The 25919-nt window shown below is 48.7% G+C and overlaps 1 protein-coding gene across 4 annotated transcripts in view; it reads left to right on the top strand.

Annotated features, from left to right (window-relative positions):
- The first annotated feature begins 2366 nt into the window (after window positions 1-2366).
- The window catches only part of WNT7B (Wnt family member 7B), a 95061-nt gene continuing 71508 nt past the window's right edge, over window positions 2367-25919 (top strand). Inside the window, exon 1 of one of the 4 annotated variants that reach the window (XM_048302275.1) lies at window positions 2367-2751. In XM_048302275.1, the coding sequence (XP_048158232.1) occupies window positions 2681-2751 (71 nt within the window). In that variant the 5' untranslated portion in view covers window positions 2367-2680. Of the gene's footprint in view, window positions 2752-9199; window positions 9650-9751; window positions 9897-10045; window positions 10248-25919 lie in introns of those variants that run through there. The other 3 variants (XM_048302274.1, XM_048302277.1, XM_048302276.1) reach the window with 3 other exon arrangements.

The following is a 25919-nucleotide window of genomic DNA, read 5'->3' as shown; positions in this document are numbered from 1 at the left end:
CGCCGCAGGGTGGCGCTGTGACCCCGCGGGACAGGCCGGGGCCGCCCGGAGCCGGGGCTGCGCCAACTCCGCGGACACATCCCCGGGACACATCCCCGGGACACATCCCCGGGGCACATCCCCGGGGCACATCCCCGGGGCAGCTCTGCGGACAGAGTTCTGGGGCACATCCCCGGGGCACATCCCCGCGGCACCCGCCCACTGCCGCCGTCCGGGCCCGCCGCCGCCCTCGGCATCGCCCAGCCCTGCCACCCGCCTCGTCCCGCCCCGGCCGCAGGGCAGATCTTTGCGTACCCCGTTCCTCCCGCCGCCGCATGCCCGCGACGCTCGTGAGGGGCGCACGACACTTCGTCTCCAAAAAGTTTCAAAAACCGGAAAAAAGGTTCACAGGTGGCGGGTGATTGTGGGGGTGCATCGTGAATGACCTTTTGGTGTTGGTCGAAGGCTTTGGGAGGCAGCTGTGCGTAAAGTTACGAGGCTGTTGGAGACATGGTTCTGGCAAAGGGGAAACATAGAATCACGAAGAGTCACGGAATATTCTGAGTTGGAGGGGACCCACAAGGATCCTCAAAGTCCAACTCAGGGACCTGCACAGGACAACCCCAAGAATCACACCATGTGCCTGGGATTCCTGTGATTCTGTGAAACACGGCCTCATCTTACCAAAAATTGCTTTAAAAATAGCGGGAATGAAGAACAAAAAACCCCTTATGTTGGATCAGGAAAAAAAAAGAGAATAAATTACATTTAAATACAAGGAAATGAGTGTGAAGGGAAGCCTCGGCATTTTTTAAGGACAAATCGTTTGTAGTTGAGTACTGATGACAGTGTAGCCGAGTGGACTGTAGGAGAGCTGGCTGCCGCCGAAAGCCGGAGCGCTGATTATTAAAGAATAAAACTGAGGAATGCGGGGAGAAAAGAGCCAAACCGATCCTCAGGCAGAGGAATCGGAGCTGGCGGTGGAGTGGGAAATCTCGGCTGCCTTCGTCTCTACTGGGGGACTCGTTCTGAGCCCCCCTTTCCCCAGCACGGCCCTTCTCTGTCCCACTTCGCTTCCGCTTGCCCTCACTGGGACCGGCTTGGGGTCTCTGCATGATGCCTGGAGAGGACTCTGTTCTCGTGGGCTGGCTGGGTGATGGCAAGGTGCGGACAGCCTTTACTGAGGGAGTCTAAACATGAACTGCGATTTCACACTGCACCTCTTCAACAACGGCAGCCTGGCTGGCCTTTAAAAGATCCTCTGTTCTCTCCGTCAGGATAGATACTTTACGATGAAGTTGTGTGTTCAGCCTCTTTTGCTTGCTTGTCACTGCCTGCTTTCCTTTCAGCCTTTCCTGGTGTGTTTAGCCGATTCTCTTTGAGAGATGCCTAGAGCCATCTGTGCTGACTGTTGCTACACGTATATGAATGTATGTGTAGGAGAGGGCAGAGGTGCACGAGTTTTTCCGTATCTGTGTAACTCCCTACAGCCCACAGACTTGTATCAGAGTGCTATTTAAGCGTGCGTATGCATGCAAGATCTGTGCCTCCGGACAGGCACACATTGTATAGTTGACTGGAACAGATAATTCCACAGAATGCAGGAATAAACTGAGCAGCTCAGAAAGCAGTGAGGAAGAAAAGTAGAAAAAACAGAGAGAAAGAAATGAAAGGAGAAAAAACAGAAAGAAAAGGAAGCCTTGCTCCTTGTTAGTGTCTGAGCACAAAGTGAGGTTTTGTCTCACTGATTAATCTCTCTAGGAGCAGCAAACTGAATATCCTAAACTGGTGTTAGAAGCCAAGTGTATCTGTTTCTCAAAGGAGGAAGCATGTTTTCTTACTGCGGAAAATTATATCAAATTTGGTGGCAGGCATTTTTGTCCAGCAGGGTCAAATGGCCGAAGAAGTGGTCTGGACACACGTTGCCTTTTAGGATACGGAGCTGCCAGCAAGTGCAGCAAGTGGGGATTAACGCCTGCCTCTGTTTGTTTAAAAAGGAGGAGAAAAAAAAAAAAGCGAGAGAGAGAGAAAAAAGTTTTAACAGTTTCTTTTGCGAAGTCTGTACATTGCAAATCCAGCCGCGTTACCATACTAGAGGAAATGAAAAAATGCTTCGGTTTGAGAGGACGAGTCCTTTATTTCCCTTATTGGATAGGTTTCATGTGTTTTCCCCAACACTCCGGCTTAAGGACATGCCTTTTGAAACACAAACACACGCACAACTCGCACACGCACACACAGATAAGATATGACACATGCGGGGTGGAGGGAAGAGCGGGAGAGAGAGAGAGAAGAGAAGAGAGAGAGAGATCCTCCTACCTGGAGCCATAGATTGCAAGATACGTAGTGTTACCTGGGGAAGTCAGAACAAGTAAAAACAGATTGAACTTCAGGGCTCTATGAGGCAGTTGATCAAGATCAGTGCTTGCTCATTCTCTCCCTCAGACTGTCTGTCTTGGGGCTTTGTTTTACGCTTTTGAGCAGCCCTTTCCATTTTTTCTTCCTCTTTAGCTTTAATATCAGAGCCGGTTTCGGTCACCATGGCTCTGGGAAGAGCTGCCTATCTGCGCGGAGTTGAGTTTTTACAGCTCGGCCAGCTTTGCTCCCGGGTAGCTTCAGCAATGCTCTTGACTGGGATTTAATCGACAAGATCAGTTCGGCTTTTTGTGCGATTTTTATGGCTCAGTCCATTTCCTAGATCATGCACAGAAACTTTCGGAAGTGGATTTTCTACGTGTTTCTATGCTTTGGAGTCATCTATGTCAAATTAGGGTAAGTCCTTGTGCACGACAAATCTCCTTGGCTTTTGGGTCACGTTAGTGCAGAGTTGGGAGAAAAATACTGCAAAGGAGGAAAAAAAAAAAAAAAAAGGAAAAGAAAAGGAAAGATGTGGTTATTTCTCTCTCCGCCCCCCGGGTGTCCGAGCGCCGGCAGCCCCCCGAAGCACGACCGTGGGTCTCCCTGGTCCCGGGCCATGCCCGGCGGCGGGGCGCTCTGCTCGCCCCGAGCTTGCAGGGAGCCGGTCGCGGGTGATGACGGATCCTTTTATTTTGTACTGCTTAAGCGAACTTAAATATTATCTCTGGCTTGCAGTACCCTCAAAGGAAAAAAAAAAGAAAAAGGCAGCCTGACAGAGTTAACTCAGGCGCTGCTGCTGGGACAATAGAGCAGAGCTGAGGTATTAGGCGAAAGGGGCGGGAGGAGGGGAATCCCTGCTCTGAACCTGCGCTCAGGGATTTGGTTTATGCAGGCCTAGACACAATTTGCGTTTCTATCCATCACACGGACGTGTTGAAATTAACTTGACAACTGGTCCGGCTACCTCTGCTCTGGTGCTCCCGGGAAGCCAAGCGGGCTCAGGCGAAGGGACCGGCCCGGGGCCCTGGAGGGTGCGGCGGGGGCTCCCGGGGAGCCCGCTGTTTGCTCCCCGGTGTTTGATCACCCCAATCGAGAGCACGCGGTTATTTTGGTTGCCAAGTTTCGCCCTCTTTCCCTCTGCCTCTCCCCCAGTGCCTGTATGCCCTTATTAATATTGCTCGTCGCAGTAGGCTGACTTGAGTTGAATTTCCACATTCCTGAGCCCCAGCCGAGTCCTTACCTGTCGAGCTACAAACTCTTTAAAGATCCTGTCTTTGCATAGCTGCGGGATTTTTATTTTTATTTTTTTTATGATCAAGAATGCATAAGGTGAGTTGCAATCCAAAAACGCTCGCTTCCCACCTTGAAATCAATACGTGGAAGAGGACGGGGAAGCCAAAGGGCAGCTCCCAAAGGCTTGAGAACGGGCACAGTTCCCCGGAGCGACAAGCAGGCTGGAGCCCGACCAGAGCAGCGGAGCGAGAGGGCAACGGGGAGCGAGGAGCGGCCTGGCCCTGCCCGCGGGGACCCGCCGCCGCGGGCGCTGCTCCGCGCACGATGCGCGCCGAGGACAGCCCCGTCCCCCGTGTCAGGAGCCCAGGCAGCGGCGGGAGGAGGGGGCTGGCAAGGAGAGGGAGGGAATCTGCAAGAGGGAGCACGCCAGAGCCGCGGATTAAGGTTAAACAGAGGGGGGAAGGAATTAATCTGGGCTCCTCGGGGATGAGAAAGGGAGCGGCAGGCTCTGTATACCCCCAGCTCCTGCAGCTGCGGGCAGCAAGAGCAGAGCTGTCCCATTTACAGGGCGCCGGCGAGACCCGCGGGCTGCGTCCCGGGAGTGTTCCCAGCGGGTTGCTCGGCGGACACCAGCCAGGTCGCATCCCTTTGTGTTTGCTTACTTAGGTATTTTTGGCACGGCCCTCGCCCCGCCCCTGCTGCCGCAGGTGCCGCCGCGGTGGCCGGCGGAGCACGGCGCTGCCCCGCAGGCGACCCGCGGAGGATGCGCGGATGCGGAAGGGGCACGGGCGACGCCCTCCGCGCTGCCCCCTACCCTGCCCCGGTGGGGAGCCCGCGTCCGCCCCTGCCCCAGCTGAGGCACATGCCCGGGGGTAGCTCCAAATCCTGACCGCTGGAGACAGGAGGTCTTTTCAGTGCTCTAACCTTTGCGAGGCCAAGTACCTGTGCCGCCCTTTGTCGTAGCCGTGGTCGGCAGCGATGGGCTCTGTCGTCCTCCAGGCTCGGATTGCTGCGAGTTTAGATGTGTAGTGAATTTGTTGAGGCTGTGTATCCATAAATGAAGCGATGACAGGGTACCCTATCTACTTCAATAGTGTGAGGACTTTGTACAGCACACCCCTCACAGAGAGGCAGGCGAGCTCGAAGAAAACGCTTTGCAAAATAAGAGCAATAATACAGCTATTGCTTTCGCTGCGGCGGAAGGGAACAGAGGATTGGGCACTTGTTGCAGTCTGGAAAGCAGATCTCTTTTCGAAATTAATTTTGGCTATTTTAGAAGGGACGCAGAGCAAAAATCACAAGAATGCTGTCGGACTGAGCCTGGAAGTGAAACTGAGCGGACATCAGGAACAGTAAAAGCCTTTGCGGAAACTATCAGATCCATCACCGTGCCTGTAAGGCGATGAGGATACTTCACTTTCTCTGAACAATAGGAGAGAAATTTGCTCTGAGATCCAGGGCTACTTCTGGGCTAGGCATGTGGGGTGCAATTATTTCCTCTTTCATCATCCACTGGAACTACCATTTTGTTGAAACCATATCCTTTGGGTGTAATGATGCCTTTTCTGGTGAGCTCTTTGCTTTGGAAGGGGGGGGGGGGGGGGTGAGGGGGGGTGTGAAGGCAGATAAAACGCAGTCTGTCTTCCAGGGCATTCGGCTGATTTTCAGCGGGAAGGAGAGAGCTGTCGTGTCAGCCACGGCAAAGAGGGGAGGCTTGGCAGGTTGGCTTTTTTTTTCCTTACTGCTGAGCACGTCTTCGTGTCTGAATAAAACGTGCTAAAAGCTCCACTTTCGGTGGCAAACATGACACCGAGGGGAGAGAAAATAACGCAATACAGAAACTGTTGGACGGGCCGGGGTGTTGCATGGGGTGACATGGCAGGGTCCCACAGAAAAACCACTATCTTCTCCAGGTAGGAGGAGAGAGCAGGGTCCCACTCAGGTAGTCCTCCCTCTCGGGGATCTTCCGTTGTTTCCGTGTCTATTTCCGGTCCCCCAGTTTGCTGGAGAAACAGGCGTGAGGTGAAGCATCCCTTAATATTTCTGTCGATTACGTTTCCAGGCACTGAAGCGTAAAGCATCTGCAGCCCCGCTAACTCCATTTAACCCCTCGCGAAAACAGGTCACATCAAATACTGACCTCAGGCAGGACTGAAACAGAAATATTTCCTGCCAAGATCACAGAGCATTCGGGTACCGTTTAATTAATAAATACGTCAGAAATTAAAAGTCACAGCAGCACCACAGATGCAAATCACAGCGGAAGGTCTGGGGATGAGTGATGTGTCTTTCAGAAAGATGGAGTCGAGGACAATACCCCGCTCAGAGATCTGGGGGCAAACCCCACCCTTTTCCTCTTTATTCTGGAGGAAAAGAAGGGTGACAGCCAGGCAGCTCCAAAGGGAGCGGGGAAGATCCCCTTTCCCCGCGGGGAGAAGGTCACGGTGCGGTTAGAGGGATGCGGGAGGCGGGAGCTGGCGCTGCCCAAGGGAGCAACGAAAGGTGTCGGCACCCGTTTGGGAGGCGGCGGGGACGCTTCTTCCGTGCCCATCCGAGCTGAGGGCGCACAGAGCTACGGACGTCGGGGACCCCGGCCCATTCTGGGAGGGCCGGAGCACGCCGCGCCCTCTCGGGACTCCCAGGGACGCTGCGGCGGGGAACGGGACAGCCGGTCCCACTCGCCTCTCCTGCGTCGAAGTTCGCCTTGGCTTTGCGGCGTTTTCGGTAAAGGCCAACGAAATCCCGCTGTCCTCGCCGTCCCCGGGGCTGTCCAGCCGCGGGGAGCCCGCCCGGGTCGGCCCTGTCCCCCCGGCCCTCGGCAGACAGCGGCCGGAGCTCAGCCTCGGCGGCGGGCAGCACGTGGAGCTCTGGGAGTTCCGGCGAGGCCCCGAGAGGAGACCCGCGCGATTTATGCCCGGAACGCCGGAAGGTGCGGCCGCGGCCCGGGGCTGCCTGGCGCCGTCCCGCCGGCGGGACCATACGCTCCGCGGCCCCTCCACGGGCACCTGCCGTTGTGCTGCCGCCACCGCCTTCTCTGCCCTCCCATCGGCCAGACACCGCTCATTCTGAGACTCATTGTTGCCTTCTTTCCTCCGGCACTGGTCTTGGAGCTCGGTGAGGTACAAGGAACGCGCGGTTCCTCCCAGAAAGGACCCGGTGTGTTGCCCGCCTGGCGCACCTTCCCGGCTTCCGACGTGCCCTTCTTCCGGACCGTCCCCAGGCTTAGGGTAAAAACGGAACCGCGGCTGGGAATAGATGGATGACAGGGAAAAAAAAAAAAAAAGCAAATAGTTTATTAGTGCCTGCCCGCCTGTAGTGTCGGCAACTATTTCAGTGTCATTCTGCCCCCATTTTGTCCAAAATACACCTGTTTGTGGAAAAAAAAGTGACAGATACTGAAGTGCCCATATTAGACGTTACCGACAGCACCTCTCTTCCGGTGTGACGTTTTATTGAAGGGAATGTTTTCGTCTTCAATCAGCAAAATGAATGTGGTTCTCGCTACCCCGGCTGACATACGTATAGAAACCATTTGGATGGAATTTACAAGGTTATTCTCATCATCATCATCATCATAATCGTCATTCTCCTCCTCCTCATCATCATTCATCATCAGTAATTTTTTGGCATAATAACCGGCCCCTGGTTTTAGAATCAAATCTAACTCCCCGAAGAGAAGCTGCAAGGCTTGGTTTCTTTATACGACTTTTCTTCCCCTACACAACACATCTGTGGATAAAGTCAGTTTCGACCTGAAAATTAGAAATTGGCAAACCGTCTTCGTTTCAGCTGGAGTGGGTCAAACTTTGCCAGCACAAGTCCGAAATTTTCCAGTGCCAACATTTACTTTGCATTTTTACAGTTCGCTCTCCCCCTCCCTTTTCCTCCCAGGCACATCTTTAAAAGCAGAGGCACATTTAAAATACCTATCCGAAGCGGAACAAATGCTGGAAATAAAACATTCAAAGTGGCTACTCGTTCTCCTGGTTTCACGTTTAGCAGAGTTGCCCCAGCTCCATGTCTAGCAGGAGAAAGGGCACTGCAGGAGATATACATCTCTAACTCTTTTGCTGTATATACACTCGCACGCACACTTACAGAAATATAAATACGACCATTTTAGAATCCTAAATAATTATAAATAAGACGGTTCTGGAATCGTTGAAAGGCTTAAGCTTCCGTCTCTTGTTAATCGAGATCAGCGTTTCTCCAAAGGATGTTGACTGCCCCAACGTCTGGGCTGACATTGCAGATGAAAGTGGTTAAAGCAACCAAACCCCGAGAAGATATTCATCGCATATTGAGTGGCATACAACGTTTTTGCACCAGTTCTGCAATTTCCATTCCATCTGAGTGAATATTTCGTTGTGTCGCGGAGACAGCTGCACCCGTTCTGGGACTGGTTAACTGGAGGAGTTGCTACCAGGGTGTTTGGTAGAGCTCTTAGCCAAGACATCTTCTTCAGTCATTAGGCAATTAACCTGAGACGAACATTTACAGACCGAGGGCACTTCGGAGCCTGGTTGTTGCTCATTTCAGCTGCATTTGGGTTTAATTGTCTTCGGTGGCCGTTTCTCTTTCGGGGTTCGTTTTCAATCTCCAGCCCCGGTATCTGCAGCGCACATCTTTGCACCATCGCTCTCAGCACTTCCGAAATGAAGGACAGATGCCCAACAATGCAGAGGAAGAGCGACTGTCTCCTGCACGACTGGGGCTGCTCGGGGCGAAGGGCTCCCGCCCGCCGGAGCGGGAAGGGTCGAGCATCTCTTGGCCGCGGGGCGCGGCGGTGCCAAAGGGGCAGGAATCGCTCGGCTCGGGGGGAAGGTGGGGGAGAGGCAACTAACCTGCCGGGAAACGTCTCTTCTCGGAAACGAGAGAAGGAGAGGGAAGAGTGGAGACGAAAGCTCTTCCTGCGGGAGTGGCGAGAGCTGTGGGGAGTCGAGAGCCGCCGGCAGCCGCCCCCCGCTCGCTCCCTACAGCGGCTGTTCCACACTAGTCCTTTCCTTTCCTGCTCTCACGCGAAACCCAATCTCGCCGGGAAGCCACGAGTGTGCATGTCTTTATTTCTCACTCAGTCAAGCTATGACTACAAATGCGTCCCTTTTTTCTTGCGTTGCTCCTGAAATCGAAGCTTAATTTTTAACATCGGGGGGACAACAACAGCCAAACCCCCGCCGAGGCTGGAGGGAAGGCGTAACCCTTCGGTGGAACCGGGACAACCGGCCACGATAAAGCAATTAACTGAGAGCGGAGTTGGGAGCTGCCAGCTCGTTCAGGCTCTCTCTCAGGACGAGCTAAGGGTGCCACGGCAGACGCAGGGAGCTCGCAGCCCACCGAGCAGTGGAGGGGGAGTTAAAAATGCCCCATGGAGCGCGAAAGGAGCGCTTGCCGGGCGAGGCGTACGGAGAAGGCTCAGCCAGGGAGCACGGATTCATTGCAGCCCGGGCTAGATCAGTGTCTTTCCATTGTCATCCTCCCCTTAAAAAAAAAAAAAAAAAAAAAAAAAAAAAAAAAAAAAAAAAAAAAAAAGAGGGAGAGAAAAAAAGTAGGCGGATTGCAGTGACTGACTGCCCAATGGCAGCCCCGGGTCTCAGGAGAGTTACAGAGAGAGAGAGAGAGGGAGAGAGAGAGGCACTTTCTGCCATCCAAATCCCTTAAACCATCCTCATTCCAACACAAGAACCCACTGTAACAACTTCCAACCACTGAGACATGACAGGCAGGAGCCCAGAGGCAGCAGCAACAGCGAGAGCAGCAGCAGCAGCAGCAGCACACATTCTGCACAGGGAGCAGCATTAGCACCAGGGGAATACTACACACAACAATACAAACAAACAAACAAACAAACAGACAAAGCCCCCCCAAGCCCAAGGGACTGGATTCCAACTCAGATTCAAGCCACAGCTGACACCAAAAAGGGTGGGGAATTACGACCAGGGGGGGCCAGAAAGGAATAACCAAGGAAGCGAACTCAAGAGTGTAAACGGGATTCAGCCATGATCCTTTTTTCATCTCGCAGTGTGTTACTCTCAGTGTATTACCCTCAGATTTTCCTCATCCTTACCAGTGGGAGTTACCTGTAAGTGATCCAGATTTTTTTTTTTTTTTCAAATACTGTTTGCAATGCCCCCGCTAGCAGCTACCTAGGGGCAATGCGCAGAACGAGCAGAGGGAGCCGGGAGAAGCCAGCACGGGCGGCAGCTCCGTGCGGTGCGTGGTGGTGAGGATGGTGGTGGTGGTGGCGGCGGAGGAGGAGGAGATGCTGTGCTGGTGGCGGTGCTGGCGCTGCTGGTCGGACCCCGCCGGGGGAAGGGACGCACCGCCAGGTAACTCCCGGGGCTGCCCCGCCGGGGAGGCCGGGGCCCGGCGTGCCCGCAGCGGGGGCGGCGCACCTGGGAGGGCGGCGGGGCAACGGGACGCGGAGCGGCCGGCGTCTCCCCTGGGGACTCCGACCCCGACTCCTCCTCCTGCCAAACCGGAGATGGGCATTGCTTCGCGCCCGTCGGGGGAAGGCTGTTTGTGTGCGGAGATCCCGGGGAGCGCGGGGCTGCCGCAGCCGGCGGCGAGCGCCCAACCCCGAGGCGCTCGTCGACCGGCTGCTTTCGCTCCGGAGGGATCTCCAGTCCCGCAGTTAGAGCTGGCTCCAGGACCTTTTCCTTGCGAGGAAGGGGGTGGAGGTAGGGGTGGGGGAAATGAGAGTCGGTGGGTGGGACTGCGAGGAATTTCGGTCTCTTTTTAAAATATCTGTATCTGTATCTATCGTTGCGGTGGATAAGACGCGGCTGGGCTAGTCCGCGCGGGCTGCGGAGAGAGTGTCCGCCGTCGCTCTCCTGCAGGTCTCCCGGCAGGTCTCTGCGCCCGCCGGCCGCCGCGTTAGGGTGGCGGGGGTGGTGAGCCGGGGTCCCCGCGCCGGCCGGAGGGGAGCCGGGCCCGTCCGGGGCTGCAGCCGGAGTCCGGAGGGGCTGCCGGGGAACTGTCAAGGGCTTCTGCTCTCCTGCACTCCGGAGGAGACCCGACCGCGCCGCGGGGCAGCCGTGCGGAGAGGAGGGCGCTAGGGGCGGCAGGTACCCGGCGGAGGGAGCCGGTTTAAAATCGGGGAGCCTTCTCCCTCCCTTGAGCAGCTCCCCAGTCCCGGGGGTACGGCAAGAGTCTCGGTGCCGGAACGCGGGGATCGGGCCCGGGAGAGCTCTGGGGCGGTTCGGAGCCTGCCCAGGCTGCCGGGGCTGCGGCAGAGGGGTTCACCTCTGTCGGTGATGGGGAATCCCACCTAGGCATCCCCGGTCCCGCATTTATCTCGGCTGCCGGGGCCGGATGGATTTCCCTACTCTCCCACCCCCATGCCGACCTCAGTTTTTTATGCCCCGACGGATGCAAATTTGAGGTCCTATCCCTGAACTATATGTGGATTAATATGTATGTGGGGTTTTTTCTCTGTAAGCGTGCACAGGAACACATGCACATAAACAAGTACGTGTGTTCCTCTGTGTGTGTGTCCGTCTATTTTCTGTGGGCTATGGAAAAAACATATCCCACCGCTATGGGAGAAAAGTAGGAATAAACACACCCATAAAAAGAAACTAAAAGCCTATTTCTGCATTCTTAATTCTTAATGAAATGCACATGTCTTGGCCACCGATTTTTAAAAGCACTTAGATTTATGGAAGCACGTTAGATCAATTCAGCCAGAGCCGCCTGTTTCTGTTCACAGGAGGGATATGTCTGCTGCGTAGGTGACCAATAGCTTGTAAAAAAGCTTGCCGTGCTATCTTTAGTTGGTTGGTTTGTTTTATTTATTTTTTTTTTTTTTTAGACAGGAGGAAGGAGTCGTAATAAATAAATAAATACACCCTTTTAATATAAGCGTAGCCATATTTTTCTCAAAACCGTAGGAAATTACTATCCTACCAAGTTTTCCTTCTATAAATAGTTCAAATCTTAAAACAAAAGTTTTCAACCGCACACCAGATGCTGGGATGCTGGCGGTTTCCCTTGCTGTGTGACATAATTATAAGGTCCGAAAGCAAAAGCTATAGAAGTATAATAATAATACTAAGGCGACTGCTGAGGGGAAACACAAGGGAAGCAATGCCTGCTTTATTTAAAGCCAACTGCTTGGGGATCTTTTGAGCGCTGCCCCGCGACAATGAGAAGTTGTGGTGGATAAATAATGCTCTCTCGCCTTTCCCTGGGCCGTCCCCAGTTCATCCCCTCCGCTGCAGGTCACTCGGAGCTGGACCCGCGGAGCCGCAGCGGAGGTGCCTATTGCAGCCCAGCAGAGCAGAAGCGAAAGGGATCAGGAGGTGAAACCCAACAAAGCGGAGCCCCAAAGCGACGCGCACCTCCCTCCATCCATCACTCCGGAGGGACGGAGCAGGCTGCTTTCCCGGGGAGAAAGCAGCGCGCGGGGCCAAGGGGGACAGGGTGCCTGGGACCCGAGCCCCCCGCTTCCCCTCCACGCCACCCCTGGCCCCAGCCCCCGGCCACACTTGCTCCGTCTCCGCTGTGTCCCCCCCATCCTTCCCGCAGAGCGGGAGCAGCGGCGGGAGAGCTGGGCGGGCTGCGGTGCTTTGCCTCACTCCTTGTAGGAAGTGAAAAGAAAGAGGAGTTATTTCAGTGCTTAATGGAGAGCAGCCTATTGAACTTGTGGTGTTTGTCTGGTGTATAAATATACTTCTCTGGCTTACTAATGGTAGCTTTTGAAGATTAAAGCATAGTAGAGCCTGTTGGAGCATTATCTACCAGTGTCTGTTTCTGCTACCTTCGCTCTCCGGACTCTGAAGGGAAGGATGCTTCCCAAGCTGCTATTTAGTGAGCTCTCAGGGACTGTCAATGGTTATGGTAAATTTCCCCGAGATCTCTATCATCTTTTGGCTATGGGAACGACTCATTGGCTTCTGCATTGCTGCTCCTTCAGGGATAGAGGGGGCGAGTTTCAGCGGGCGAGCAAACGGAGTGCGGGGTGTCCGTGCTCAGTCACTCTTGGTGCGGGGAATGCAGGCCGGGGGCGATGGGATGCTGCCCTGTTATTCTGCGACAAAACCTGTCAAGGAGAAATCCCATCGTCATGAAATGGGGTTTTCAGAATGGATAAGGCAATGGTGAAATGAAATGAAACGGGCACCACACCTCAGTGTCTGGTGTGCAATAGCTGGGAAGAAAGTTAAATTTTAGTCAACTACTTCCAAAATTAAAGAACCAACTCCTTTATAAAATTGATTTCTATATTGTAAGTGTGCTATCTGATAAAGTAATCTTCTTCAGCGTGCTTGCCTGGTAGCCTTTGGCCTGCTGAGGCACTGTGAACATTTTTACAACCAGAAGAAATGTGTCTGACTCTCTGAAAAAGAAAACTGACTGTGGCTCCAATAGCGGATGCATTTTAATGCTGGATATATTTTGGTAATCCAATTCAATATTTAAAGTATAAGGCTGCCATTAAATAATATTGGTGTAATTAATATAAATATCTAAATGCCAGGATTATGTAGAACACTGCCACTGTTTCTTGCAGTGCATGTGGGAGTGTGCATGTGTCTGTACACATACACATATTTAGCTGCTTTTAAAGGTGGTGCACATTCATTTTCCATTGGTGCTCCCCTTTCACTGTTCATCTTCTTTAGGGCTGGATGCATTCACCAGCAACGTGAGAGTCGGTTCTTAAGAAGTTTATTTCAGGGATTATCTGCTGGCACATAGACACAGTTAATTCAGTTATTTGCTATAAAGTGATTTAGAATAATTCATAAGACAGAGTGTGTGTATGTAGTAATAGCAGCACAAATCTCCAAAGCAGATATGTTTTCTAACACCATAACACAACAAATCATTTATATTGGTGAGTTGATGTCACTGCTTGGTTAGGAAATGTAGAGAAAGAAAAATCCTCTGCATGTTTTGCATTTGTTCTGCTGGTTCTTCCACATCCTTACAATTCCGTATCCTTAACAACAGGGCTTCTTCACACTTGTGGGAAGCAGATTAGAAGGAATGCAGATTGTTCGTATGCCTACAGGAAAGTGGTCATGCCTAATCCATAAAGATTAGGACTGCTGGAGAGAGTCCCTGGAGTTTGCCTCCTAATCTGTCAGTGCCGGAGGGAGCTGCACAGGCAGAGAACAACCCAGCTGCTCTGTGAGGCAGAGCCTTCAAGGGGACAGTGGGCACAGCTTCACCTGCAATGCCAGCCGGTGTGATTGATGCTCCCACTTTAGCTGGTGCAGTCAGGGTTACACAGGCCTGGCCCACTCTTCTAATCCTGGTTAGATCAGGGCAGGATTAAGCTGACTGTTACGGGAATGGGTTTGTCTCTGGCTCAGTCACTGAGCTGCATGTAAATCCATCATTTCCCTGCTTTTACACCTTGTACATTTTATAACTGAGACTTTAGGGCAAGCTTGCTCTCTCAGCCTCTAGTTATGCAGTATACAATGCCCAAGGAGAGTGCTGTTGAGATCCTTAGATTCTCCTTTGACGTGGTACTGTAATAATGATCCTCTCTAAGAGGATTTGGAATAGGACTTCCTTCCACTTTACCATCCCTCGGCAATGTATTCGCTTATAGGCAGAACAGGTGAATCTTCAAAGGGTATCAAGTATTTTCAGGCTCATCTAAAGCTAATGCTTTTGCTCAGCAGAAAAGATAAAAGATATTTTTATGCTGAACCGCCATAAGCTTGGCTTACCTGCCTAAGACAGGATATTTCCATGTATTGAAGCAGCTACACAAAGACGGGAGAATAATTGTGGTATGATTTCTTGGTAGCTCTAGAAGGTAAAGTCCAGCATTTCACTGTGAGACCCAGAATAAAATTCCCTGTCTAAAACCAGAGAGCTCTGGTAAATCTGTGGCTGGCCACTCCTCTCCCTGCCAAGGTCTAGCTCAAGCACTCAAATCCTGAATATCCTTGAATCCAAATGCATTTGGATGAAGACAACTCTCTCAATCCTTTGAAACAATCAGGTTCCAGAAATTAGATGTTTAGCACGCCTTGAAATTGAAAAAAAAAAATTACTTTAGAAATTATAAGGAAAGGTGACAGCACCCAGAATGTGTAGGACGACAGCATGGAATTAGTACATATGTTGGGTTACTAACATAATATAAAAAGTGGGTACAAAGCAATATGAAATATTCAGATGAATATGTAAGATTGAATAGAGATATGTTTGCGTATTAAGCACCCAACAAGGCTAGACCTCAGAAGAGAGTTTAAAGAGCTAAACAAAATGACCTGCAATTATACAGTTAGACTGACAAACACCTTTTTTGCAATGGGAAAAACATACCATGTGTACCTGGCAATATAGCATGCTGAGGGTAGAATGGTGTCATGGGCTTTCTCAGTGCACAGGACTGTGTAACTGGGGCTGAAATGCACAGAGCCTCCTAACCCCAAAATACGGTTTAACCCTCTAGTCCTCCCAAGTTACCCCAAGCAACAAAAACCTGGGACCAGCTGTAGATCAAAGGAGCTCTACAGTCGTGCCGACACCATGCATTACAGAGCTGGTTAATGTTGCAAGCCCAATTTCTTCAGCCCACAAACTTTGCATGTTGTTTTACCCTCAGTGGACTCTCACTGGCGCCTTTCATGGCTGCTGGCAAAGCACATCTACCTGTTAATTACCTGACAGATAAGTTTTTGCAACTCCAGGTTCGCCTGTCTGCTTGGTTCTTCTCATTATTTTTGCTCTTTCCCCCTTGATGCTCCACTGCCCTTCTGTAGAGCATCTCTCCTGCCTACCCCAGGTCTGTAACTTGCGTAGTGTTACAGTAAAACTCTACATGGAAGGGTTCTGTGAAAACCAGACAGGCCTCTCTCCGTGAGAACCATGACTGAAAAGCAAAATCTCCATGACTTTTTTGTTCTGGAATTGTGCCATGCACATGTGAATACCCTGTCAATGAGCTGAAGAAACTTGTCACCAAAAGCTTCAGGATTACAAGCCCAGAATTATGTAGGAAGATAAGAAAGTCCAGGAGTGTAGGCGCAGGAGTACTCTGGAAGAAAAGACAAGGAAGGCATGTTTCTGGAGAATGTCTTTCAGTCTTTTAAGGGTTATTAGAACCCTCTCCTCTTTTACTGTCCCTTCAATCCTCCCCCAAATGTAGAAGGATATATTTTCTCTCCATTGTGGAGAGTTGTGCAGGACTTGCTGTTTACTTCTTGCCAAGACAATTCCTATGTATTTGTATTTGCTATAACACATGCCTAAGGAACATATACTGCTCTAGCAAAAATGGAAAGAAATTCTAGATACAGAGACCTAAATATTTGCTCAGTAAGTTTTCCTATCCATATGCATTTCTATGACTTCTCCCTTTCATTACTGCCAATATGTTTTTAGGACAAAACTTTAGATAACACGTTGAGTTGTTTTTTCTATGCTTTCCTCTTGGGCTTTCTTTCTAAAAGTCAGTTTTCCAGATGGAGCTGAAAGTTCACTGCCTTGTTCAGTTCTAATGGAGTATGGGCATGTTTTCTGAAGTTAAGGCCAAGAGTTGCTCTTCACATGAAAACATCTTTCTTCCACTAGGAGCTGACAGCAAGATGATTATCACCTACTAATTATTTTACAGCAAATCATAGATTCTCTAGAAGATCTCAAGACAGAGTAAATCAGAGTGTTATTGTATCTTGTTTTCCTGGAAATAATTTTAATAGCGCGTACAGTTTGTACTCGTATCGCTGTTATGGTTTTGAACATTTATTTTTGTTTCAGTGGATCAGATTTCCCTTAAAAAAGGATAAACTTCACGTTTATGCAAAAATCCCACTTAATCATCATGTTGACAGTCTTTGTTTCAGCTCTTTGTCCAAGGTCAGAAATCACCCTGAGTTCCTAATAAGGAGAAAAAGGACATCCAGTGGTACAGCAAGTGTGCAAGTGAGGGTGGAAGTGAGGGTCAGGTGTTTGATAGGTGGCAGAAGAATTTCCCCCATGTAGCGGCACCAAGTTCACTGGTTCCTGCACATTCCAAATGTTTTATTTGGAGTACAGCCACACTGTTACTAGGCAGTGGCACCACTTTCAAACCTGATGGAACTCTGTGGACGTTACTGGCAGATTTGTGATGCAAAAGTAATGCTGGCAAGTTGCATCTCACCTGCACGTACTTGGAATGCACAACCAAAGGCATTTGAAATAATTTCATTTTGGATGGCCATCACTGTGTAGCATTTTAGCAAGCTCTTATATCTTGTCCTTTAAGCACTAAGGACCTAAGGCTTCTCTCCTCTGAGGCCATATCCACAGCTCAGCAAGCTAATAAAGCAGGAGTGACTCTGCTGCAGTCAATGGAGTGACTCAGTGCAATCAAGAAGAGTACCAAACAGAAAGTCAGCACCAGCCTTGTTCTTACAGTATCCTTTTGAATGCAGCCTTGGCACAGGCTCCCATTTTATGCAATTTATAGGGAATCTGGCCATAGTTCACAAGAACATACAGCGAAGACAATATTGATAGGAGGCCATGCCAGACAAACCCCAAAATCAGTTCCACGGGCCACTGAAAGAATCATGGCCTTTGGAATCAGCAAGGCCAGACGTAAGTCCAAAACCTTATTTAATTTTTTGAGGGGAAAAGCACATCAAAAACCTTGCAGCATTTGCTGTTGCGTGAGAGGTATAGCAGAGCATCCCAGGCTTCAAAGCTGGAAGTAAGCATAAGCCAGAAAGATATAAACCACTATCTGCATGCAATAGGGCCTGGGAAATGTTTTGAGTTGTATCTAATTTAAAATCTTAAAGTGCTGCAGTACTGGGACTGGATATCATATCCACCTTCCTAGTCTGGCTGAAGTGAGACATAATTATCAAATGTGACTACTATTTAATAATAGTTTCATTCAAGGATTGTAAGTCAATTAATCCTACCAGTATTCAAGTGAATTTGGCAAGGATCATTTCCCTCACTGCTGGGGTAGAATGCAGCAGCTGCTGTGCAGCACCCAGCAGAGCTGTATGGACATGCAGGACCAGCACCAGTCCTGACATTCCTGGCAGCAAGGCAGGAAAGCATCTGAAAAAGCCCAAGCACATCTCTAATTGATCTGGACCCTAGCCAGGGCCAGTCTCTCTAAAGATTGCACTTTCCCATGGTGGGTTTCACTCTGTGTTGAAGACAGGAACAGTCCGAGACTGGGCTAGTGTCTGAGATGCTGAATAGCAGTATCGTGACTTCTGCCTGCCTCAGTTTCCCACAGCTTTAATAGGGCAATAACAGCACTGGCAAGACTTGAAGGTAGGGGAGGGGCAAGAGAGCAAGAGCTGCCACAGCATTTTGGAAAGAGAAAATGCAGCGTAAGTGCTGCGTCATTACTTTCAGTGACTCTGACCACAAGCAGCAAAGACGGCGCAATTGCGTCTCATCTGAAACACGGCATCGCTGTCGCCCTCTTCACCACCATGCCAAGCATGCCCTCGGGGAGAGGTCGGGGAAAGGGCTGCTCACCAAAGTCATGAGCGTCATTTCTGACAGTGCCTTCTCCTTCCCTGGGAGCCAGACAGCCACTGTGGGCAGTGTGACACAAGACTTGGCCTCAGAGAGCTGCTGGCCTTGGGGTATGAGGTGGCCGCTGGCGTGCTGGGCATCAGGCAGGACATGGTTAAGGGAGTGCTGAAGGGAATGGCCACATCTCTCATGACTCCTTTGGCTGCTCGCCAGGGAGCCATGTGACTCCTTGGTCAAAAGAGTCCTCTCAACCATGAGACACTTTTTTTCCCCCTCTGGTTGTACCTTTTCTTTTCTGAAGTTAAAAGAAAACAAAACATACCCACAAAACTTTCCACATTAAAGTTATATTGTAGTCTGATGACTCAGGGTGAGAGATTCAAGGGGAATGAAGAGGAAGGGAAACATTCCTGAATCAGATCTGTTGTGCTGAGCCTTACAGAAAAGGATGATTTTGCTGGATGGAGAACAGCTCTGCTGCAGCACAGTGAGCAAGAAGCAAAGGATGGGACTTAAATCCCTTCCCTGCTGCTGTGGACTAAATCTCTCAGGGTAGTTTCAAACCCAGTGGACTTTGACGCTATCGAGAGGGCTGAGGGTGGAAGCGCAAATAAATATGGCCTCATCTGATTCACAGTAAATTACTTGTTCTCCACTCCCATGGCCTAAAGAGTACATCAACTAGCTTTACAGTTTTTGCTTAGCTTTTTTTTATTGGCACTGCCCACGATAATTAGATTGGCACATCCCTAGTAGACTCCCTGGAGTCTTTTATTCCTCTGCCTACTCTGTCTCTGGGGAGCTTTGCCCAGGGTAGGTGCTTCTGAGGGGAGGGATGGGGTCAGGTTATTGTTGTTAATGTCACTCTGGTTATGTTGTAAAAGATGTATCAAAGAGGAAGTTCTTGCACTATGACCTAAAGGTCATCAGACTCTGGATTAGGCTAATCTCTAAAAATTTGTTCCCCAGACAGATCCTTTTGACCGAGAGTAACTTACCTCTAGGCATGGAGCTTTGTCATGTGTTTTATGATCTTCATTGTTCCAGAGAAGCTCCACAGCCCTGGCAGAGGTTTGTTCTGTCTTCTCTTGCTGGGCCATGATCCACTAATTGTTATGTTGAGGTTAGGCTTCACACCTTGAACTAAGGATGAAAGAGAGCAGGGAAGATGAGCAGGACTTGCATGCAGTGGTGATGTGAGCAGCACAGCCTCACCCAGACACATGCTGTCGATTTTGAAGTCAGTATGCTGTTTTCATGGTCACAGCACTTTGGAAGTCATACAGTCTGCATCTCACTGTGCCTTTGTCCTCTCTTAGGAGCAAAAGGGCAAAACATTTTGAAAATTGCCAGCCAAGAAATTTTCCAGGCCTGTTAGTCTCTTTGGGACTCTTGCACGCTGCACTGAGTGGTTGGAAAGGCTGTGGATGGAGAGTGCAAGTGCAGGGATGTCCATGAGCCAGTAACACAGAATGCAAGCTGTGCCAGGGGTGTGGAGGTGCAGGACAGGATTTAGAAACAACAGCTTGCTCCTTCCTTTGTAATCCCCAAATGCAGACATGCTTCTGAGCAGAGCCAAGGTAGCCTCTTGGTGTAAATACTCACTTTTAAGGAATGCACTTAAAACAAGCATGTGTGGCTGGCCCTGTGTGCTCCTCTCCTCTCCCCACCCCAGCTAGGCAGTGTGCTAAAGCCAGTTCCTTAGCAACAAGACTTGGCAGGTGGCACCTGATGATGTAATTGTGCCCCTGGGCCATTAGGAGTCATGAGGTGCAGCCAGATGCTCCTGATCTGTCCATGGGTGTGATTTTTTGTCAAGTGTCGTCTTACTGCAATTAGGAAATTTGTTCAGTTTGGGTCAAGTACTTCTGTTAGGGTGCTCTTCACACCTAACATGTGTTGGCATGGGAGAAATGTGTGGACGTCCAGGGCTGAGGGGTGTTCCTCCAACTAACAGGGAAGAGATCCTACTTCTCACCACTTTGATCTCCACTTATTTCCAAATCCGGACTTTCCCTTCAGAAAGACCCACTAACCTGAGCATTGATTCAGGTGCAAATAATGAAGTGGCTCCCTTGGACAAGATGCTCCATTTTGTATGTAAGAGATGAGGAACCTTCTAAGAGTTTGCCACTTTTGCTTCCTGGGATTTCCATTTTGCAATAAGGTCTTTTAATTCTTAAATATATGAGGGCCATGCTGCAGGGGAGATCAAATGACAGTTCCTTTTTGCAGTTTGAAAACACCTTGCTGTTCTAGGCTTTCTTGCCTTGCTGTCTTGGTGTGGAAGCTAGGGGTTGAATCAGTCACACCTTCATATTAAAGACTTGGTGTAGCAAAGTCCAACAGACAGTGACGTGTTCTGGCTGTCATGGAGGTGAGTAGGAAAGGGGGGCCTCCAGTGAATTGCGGAGTTTGTTCTCTGTGTCTTTCCTTGGGCAGAGCTGTCGGTGCCTGCCATGTTTGCTGCAGTGCTGTAGGAGATAAGAAATGAGGTAGTCAAGAAGTGGCTTAAAGTGCTCTCAAGTCTTGCTTCAACTTTGGGGAAGCCTTTCCTGACAGTGCGCAGGAAAGCTCTTCCAGCATTGCCTGCTTGACCTGCAAGCAGGGGAGGACGGCTCTGTGTCTTGGAAGCACATGCAAGACTTGTGCTATTTTCCCTACTCACAGCCAGCTAGGTACTGCCTAAAGTTGAACTTTAAACTTTGGTTCCACCCAAACGTTGCCTGAATAACTTCAGGATTTAGCTCACAGTATTTTGTTAGGAGAGTGCTGTTTTTTGGAAAGAGAAACTGGTGCATTTTACCTCTCCAAAATTGAAAACCAACTTTCAGCACTAGCCAAAGTCCCGCTTTTCTTTGTATTGCCCAGACAGGATTATTGGAGGTGTATCAGATATTTTCTTACATGATAGTTGCCATTGTACACCTAATTAGAAATCAGCTTTAGCCTTCTGACAACAGCTGGCACAGATTATGTACGCTCTAAGACATCTTGTGAGATAATTAAAGTGTTTACTGAAAACATAGCAGAGCAAAAGGAATGTTTCTCAAAGCAGAGCCACTTTACAGGTTGGTTGTGTGCGTTTTGTTAAATGCAGCCCAGGCATAACTACCCTGATTTGGATGAATTCCCCAGAAATTAATCTGGTGCCATATTTTTTGAGAAAAAAATCCTGAAATTCTTTCAGTTTCTGGCTCCTTTTTAATTTAAACAGATGTATATGAATATACTGCTTGTGAAGGGTGCCTGAATCACAGCCCTGAAAAATGAATTCCTCTTCTTACCCACAAAACCAGCACAGCACAAGCAGAGGGTGTGTGAGCTTCCCCACTCCACCCCATCCTCATGTCTCATCCATGACCTAGAGGGGCAACCTCTAGCTAGGCATAAGCGGGTGGCTCAGTCTCTGTACTTATTTAATCCTTGGCCAACCTGCCAAGGCTGCCAAAGAGGGTGCCAATTGTGGTGGTGGTTTCTGTGATGTGGATAGTCATCCACTGGGAACTGGATTAAGACCATCAACTCATTTCAAATACTCTAGGCCACAAAGCTTCTGCCAACCAGTAACCATTTGTTTGGTCACTACCGACTTGGGTCATGTTTGGATCAGCGATGAAAGGCTCCATATCCCAATACCAAGCCCCTGAGCCATACAGTTTCCCAGAATAATTTTTTAAAAAGAGGAAAACATTATTCTTTGTCCTAGATTCTACTTTGATCTGCTGATTTTTAATGTGCATATTGGCACTTTAAGATACATAATTTTCATTACTTGATTGTAGAGGGCTTAGATGATGGGAAGGATTTTGGAAGATGGCAGGTGGCAGACCCATGTGGTGTGATCCGAAATAAGCTCTCCGAGATAGTGTCTACACACTCTGGAACCCCAGCTTACATTATGTTTTAACCTATAATTGATTTTGCACCTTCAAATTTATCTTACAATCCCTCAGGAGAAAAACTGCCATTAAAATTGAAGATCAGATTCTCCATTGCTCTTGTTCTTTCAGAGATACCTAGTTGTGTGTCAGATCTGGTAACATTTCCAGCAGCTGTTTATATTGTCAGTGGCCCCGGCTGAACCCACCACAGATCTCTGTGCATGCCCACTAGCACCCTGAGTTGTTGGGAGGTGATTTGTTTCTCAGATACTGCAGAACTGTAGGAGGCAGAGAGTAAGTATTTTCACTCAAATCGTATGGCCCAGCAGGGCAGGAACTGGAATGGAGTTCCAGCTTGACCCCCAAACCATAAGTCCTTCTCTTCTGCACACCTGATAGTGGAGTTAGGGGCAGCTGAAATAGTTTTGTTGGTAATAAATAGTATTGCTTCCTGGGCTGTAGCTCTTGCCCAGAAGAGACCCAGGCCAGAGAACACCAAAGGTGAGCAGCACATTTTCAGCATGCCGAATTAAAGATTCTGGCCTTCCTCAGGTAATACATAACCATGCAGTGTTGCCACCAGCTCTCCCTTGAGATGAAGCAGTTCCTGAAGGGTAACTGGTTTTGTTTTTCTGGGGGTAATTTACACTGAAGCTAGCATGAGGGCACTACTTCAATTGCTTTAGTTCCTTGGAACAGTGAGTCACCTGTCTCTTTCTTCCCTAATTACACATGGAAGTGACGTGTGCTGGGATAACAAAGGAGTGACTGTTAAGATGATAGAGAATTCTGAGCAAATCCATTACAGCTATGGATATTCTGAAGGAACGAATAGAGGAAAAAATGATGGTATTTATTGATGGTATTGTGAGGCTGTGGTAGAACCTGCTTTCTCTCACACAGGTGAAGTGTCAGAGGCATCTTACCAGTTGTATATTAGTCTTGGACTGTGAAACATCTATTTTGGATTTCCTTTTATTTTGTTAAAAAGAAAAGGAAAAGATTTTATTTTATGTATCCTCGTGCTGTGAAGAAGTTATCCCTGTTAAGAGAAATAGAGGAAGATAAAGAGTAGGGAAGAAATTGTGCTTAAACAATTATATGTAGCCATATAGATATGCATAGAAATAATAATTCTTTAATTTTTTTAAAACTAAGTGTGTCTCTTCTCTCTTTCTCTGCTTATTTGGAGCCCTTTGCATATAGTTTCTCTTTCCAGTGTAGAAGCTTCCCTTTCAGTAACAGCTGAGGCTTAAGTTCATGGAGAGCTGGAAGCATACAGGCTTTGGAGAGCTTGTAGTTACATCATATATTTAAACAGACCATGTCACACACGTAGAAAACACAGGATATACACAGTGCCCAGCACCCTTGTATGTTCCCTGAGTACAAAGGGATTCCAAGACATGCTTAACTCTTTCCTGAAGCAAGCTCTAAATTTGGGTGGCATGTCTCAAGTTTACGTTTTCCCTTCCAAACCCATTAAAAGTGAGCCGAAAATGTACCTTGTCAGAGAAATCTCACTTTGGGACACCCGAGTTTATGTAAGTAAGTCAGATTTTGCCTTTCAGCCTGTTGGCTGCGTGTGAAGACCAAGCTTACCATCCTAGGAGTTTTGAGATGGGAGGTGGAGTGATGGTGGCACGGGAGGGACAGCCAGGGAAGGGCCTGCATGTTCCCCAGGGAGAAGGGAATGGAGAGCAGGGAGGGGTGGAAAAACCCATCAGGAAGGAGACTAACAACTGAAAGGAAAAAAGTAAGAAGTCCATGAAGTCTGAAAAAGGTGCATCTGGAGGATGAAACAGGCTTTAGGATGGCTGCCAGAGAGGGAGCCAGTTCTTGGCATGTTTAGCATTTAGTCCAATCATTGCTCAACCTGTCCTGTTGGTCCAAGCCATGACCCCATCAGTTGGTCTGAAATTTAATCACCTCACAGCAGCTTTTTTGCCACTCATCATGAGGATCACAGCTTGGAGAGGAGCATATCCTGTAACCAGAAGGCAAGTGGGGCGTTAGGAAGTGTGATCAGGAGGTGTGAGCAGAGTGGCTCAGCAAACCAAGCTCAGCCCAGAGACACCCACTGTGTGGCTGGTGGCTTGGTTTTCCCCAGACAGGATGTGACTGACCATTCTGGCCAGGGAAAGAGACAACAAAGGACAGAGTGCAGGTCATAGCTGGCTAGTTTCAGCTAGTAGAGCTTGATCCCCTTTTTGAGAGGAGAAGTACAGGAGAGGAAATGTAAAAGAGATAAGAGACAAAGCACAGTTTACATCAGGAAGAGAATTTGGTATTGGAAGATTTTCTGCATGGCTGCTCCACATAAATTGTGCTCAGCTCTACGGTTGCAGGATTTTGGTGTCTCTGATGTGGCTCTTGAATTGCCCTAAGGATAATTCTGTGATTTAGCATCTGAGAAATATAAGGCCTCACATGGGTGCACTTTTAAACTTAGAGATTCAGAAGCGCTCTAATTCTGATGGTTAAAAGGGATGTGGAATAAAGGCTGTCTTTACAGGATTTAATTTGTGGATATAGGGTGAAAATACTGTATGGCCTGAGAGTCCACAACCCCAGTGTGTACTGGGAATACATAGTATTGCAAATCTTTGGTGTGACACTGGTGTGTGAGGCTGAATTCACAGTTGCTGCTGAGGGAATGCTCAGCTTTGCCTTCCTCTAGAGCATGAATTCATTTCAAAAGCCAAGCTTTCAGGGAGTATAGCGTTGTTTGTGTGCAGCCAAACCATAAGGGATTTTTTTTCCCAAATTAAATTCAGCTCTTTCCTTGCCATCTTTAGAACTATTTTCAATATTTCAGCTGAGTGGGATCCAGTTTTTAAAATATATATAGGAGTCTTTGCTTGGCACAGAATAGAAACCTTGGCTTTTATAGCATCCATGCACTACAAGGGTCTAGTTTATTACTTTGTAAAGTGTTTTTTGGGATATATGTTTCTTTATATAAAACTAAGTCCAGAAAAATTCATATTTCACATCTCTCTTTTCTGTTGTTTTCTTCATGGATAGAAATATATATATAAAAGATTTATAAGGTATGGAAAGACTCCAGAGAAGGTCTGACTGATTATGAGTGGTTTTGGGTTTTTAGGTTTTTAGCTTTTCTTAGAGTTCTCTCTTCAAAGTTGCACATCATTTTAGTTGAAATTGGTACCTCATCCATACATATATGATTTTGCTGTGTGTCCAAGCCTGATTCTCAGTTTCACTCAGCGGTTTTCACCAAGGACATATATATGTAGACCTGAGACCAGGCAAATATTAACATAAGTTGGCTATTGTATCTCATCCTTCTCGGTAACTCGAATTAAACTCCTTGAGATGAAGACTGGTATCTGAAGTAAGCTATCTTAATCAAGGCTTATCTCAGTGTAGCTATGCCATTTCAGTCTTGTCATACAATCTCAGAGCTGTATTTCCTTTTTCTCCCTCTCCTCTCTTCCCTCTATTATTGTTTCTAAAATAAAATGATTAAGGAAGGAGATAACTGACAGAGAAGTACATGAAACTCAAAGGAGGCTCAGAAACCACCTATAATTCCCATCAGTGTGTTCTACTATTTGGAATAAACCTCAAGTCACTCACTTTCCCTGAAATGTGAACCCCAAAATGCACTTCCTGGGGACCAAGAAGCACCTGGCAAATACCTGGAGAGAGACTTGCTCTCATGTTCAGCAACACATGCAGGCACACACATGCAGTTCCCCAGGCAGAAGAGTAAATGCTCGCTCTAGTGCTTCCAAGTTGAGAACACATATCTGGGCAAGCATAGGTTATTATAACTCTGGACAGCAAACCACAAAGGCATTCAAAGAATCACCACCACAGCATTTTACAGAATATTATTACAACTGTCACTAGGAGTTCTGTCAGAAATCTGGAAATTGCAAAGGACAAAAATTTAACTGCTGAGAAGCAGAGAATTCTCAAAAATTGTCTGGCAGTATGCTGGCACATTTGACCTGACAGAAAAGTGCTGGACTATTGCTG

Source organism: Corvus hawaiiensis, chromosome 4 (assembly GCF_020740725.1).
Source record: "Corvus hawaiiensis isolate bCorHaw1 chromosome 4, bCorHaw1.pri.cur, whole genome shotgun sequence".
Lineage (NCBI taxonomy): Eukaryota > Metazoa > Chordata > Aves > Passeriformes > Corvidae > Corvus > Corvus hawaiiensis.
Note: the sequence above shows the minus strand (reverse complement) of the source record. Positions and strands in the feature narration are given on the sequence as shown.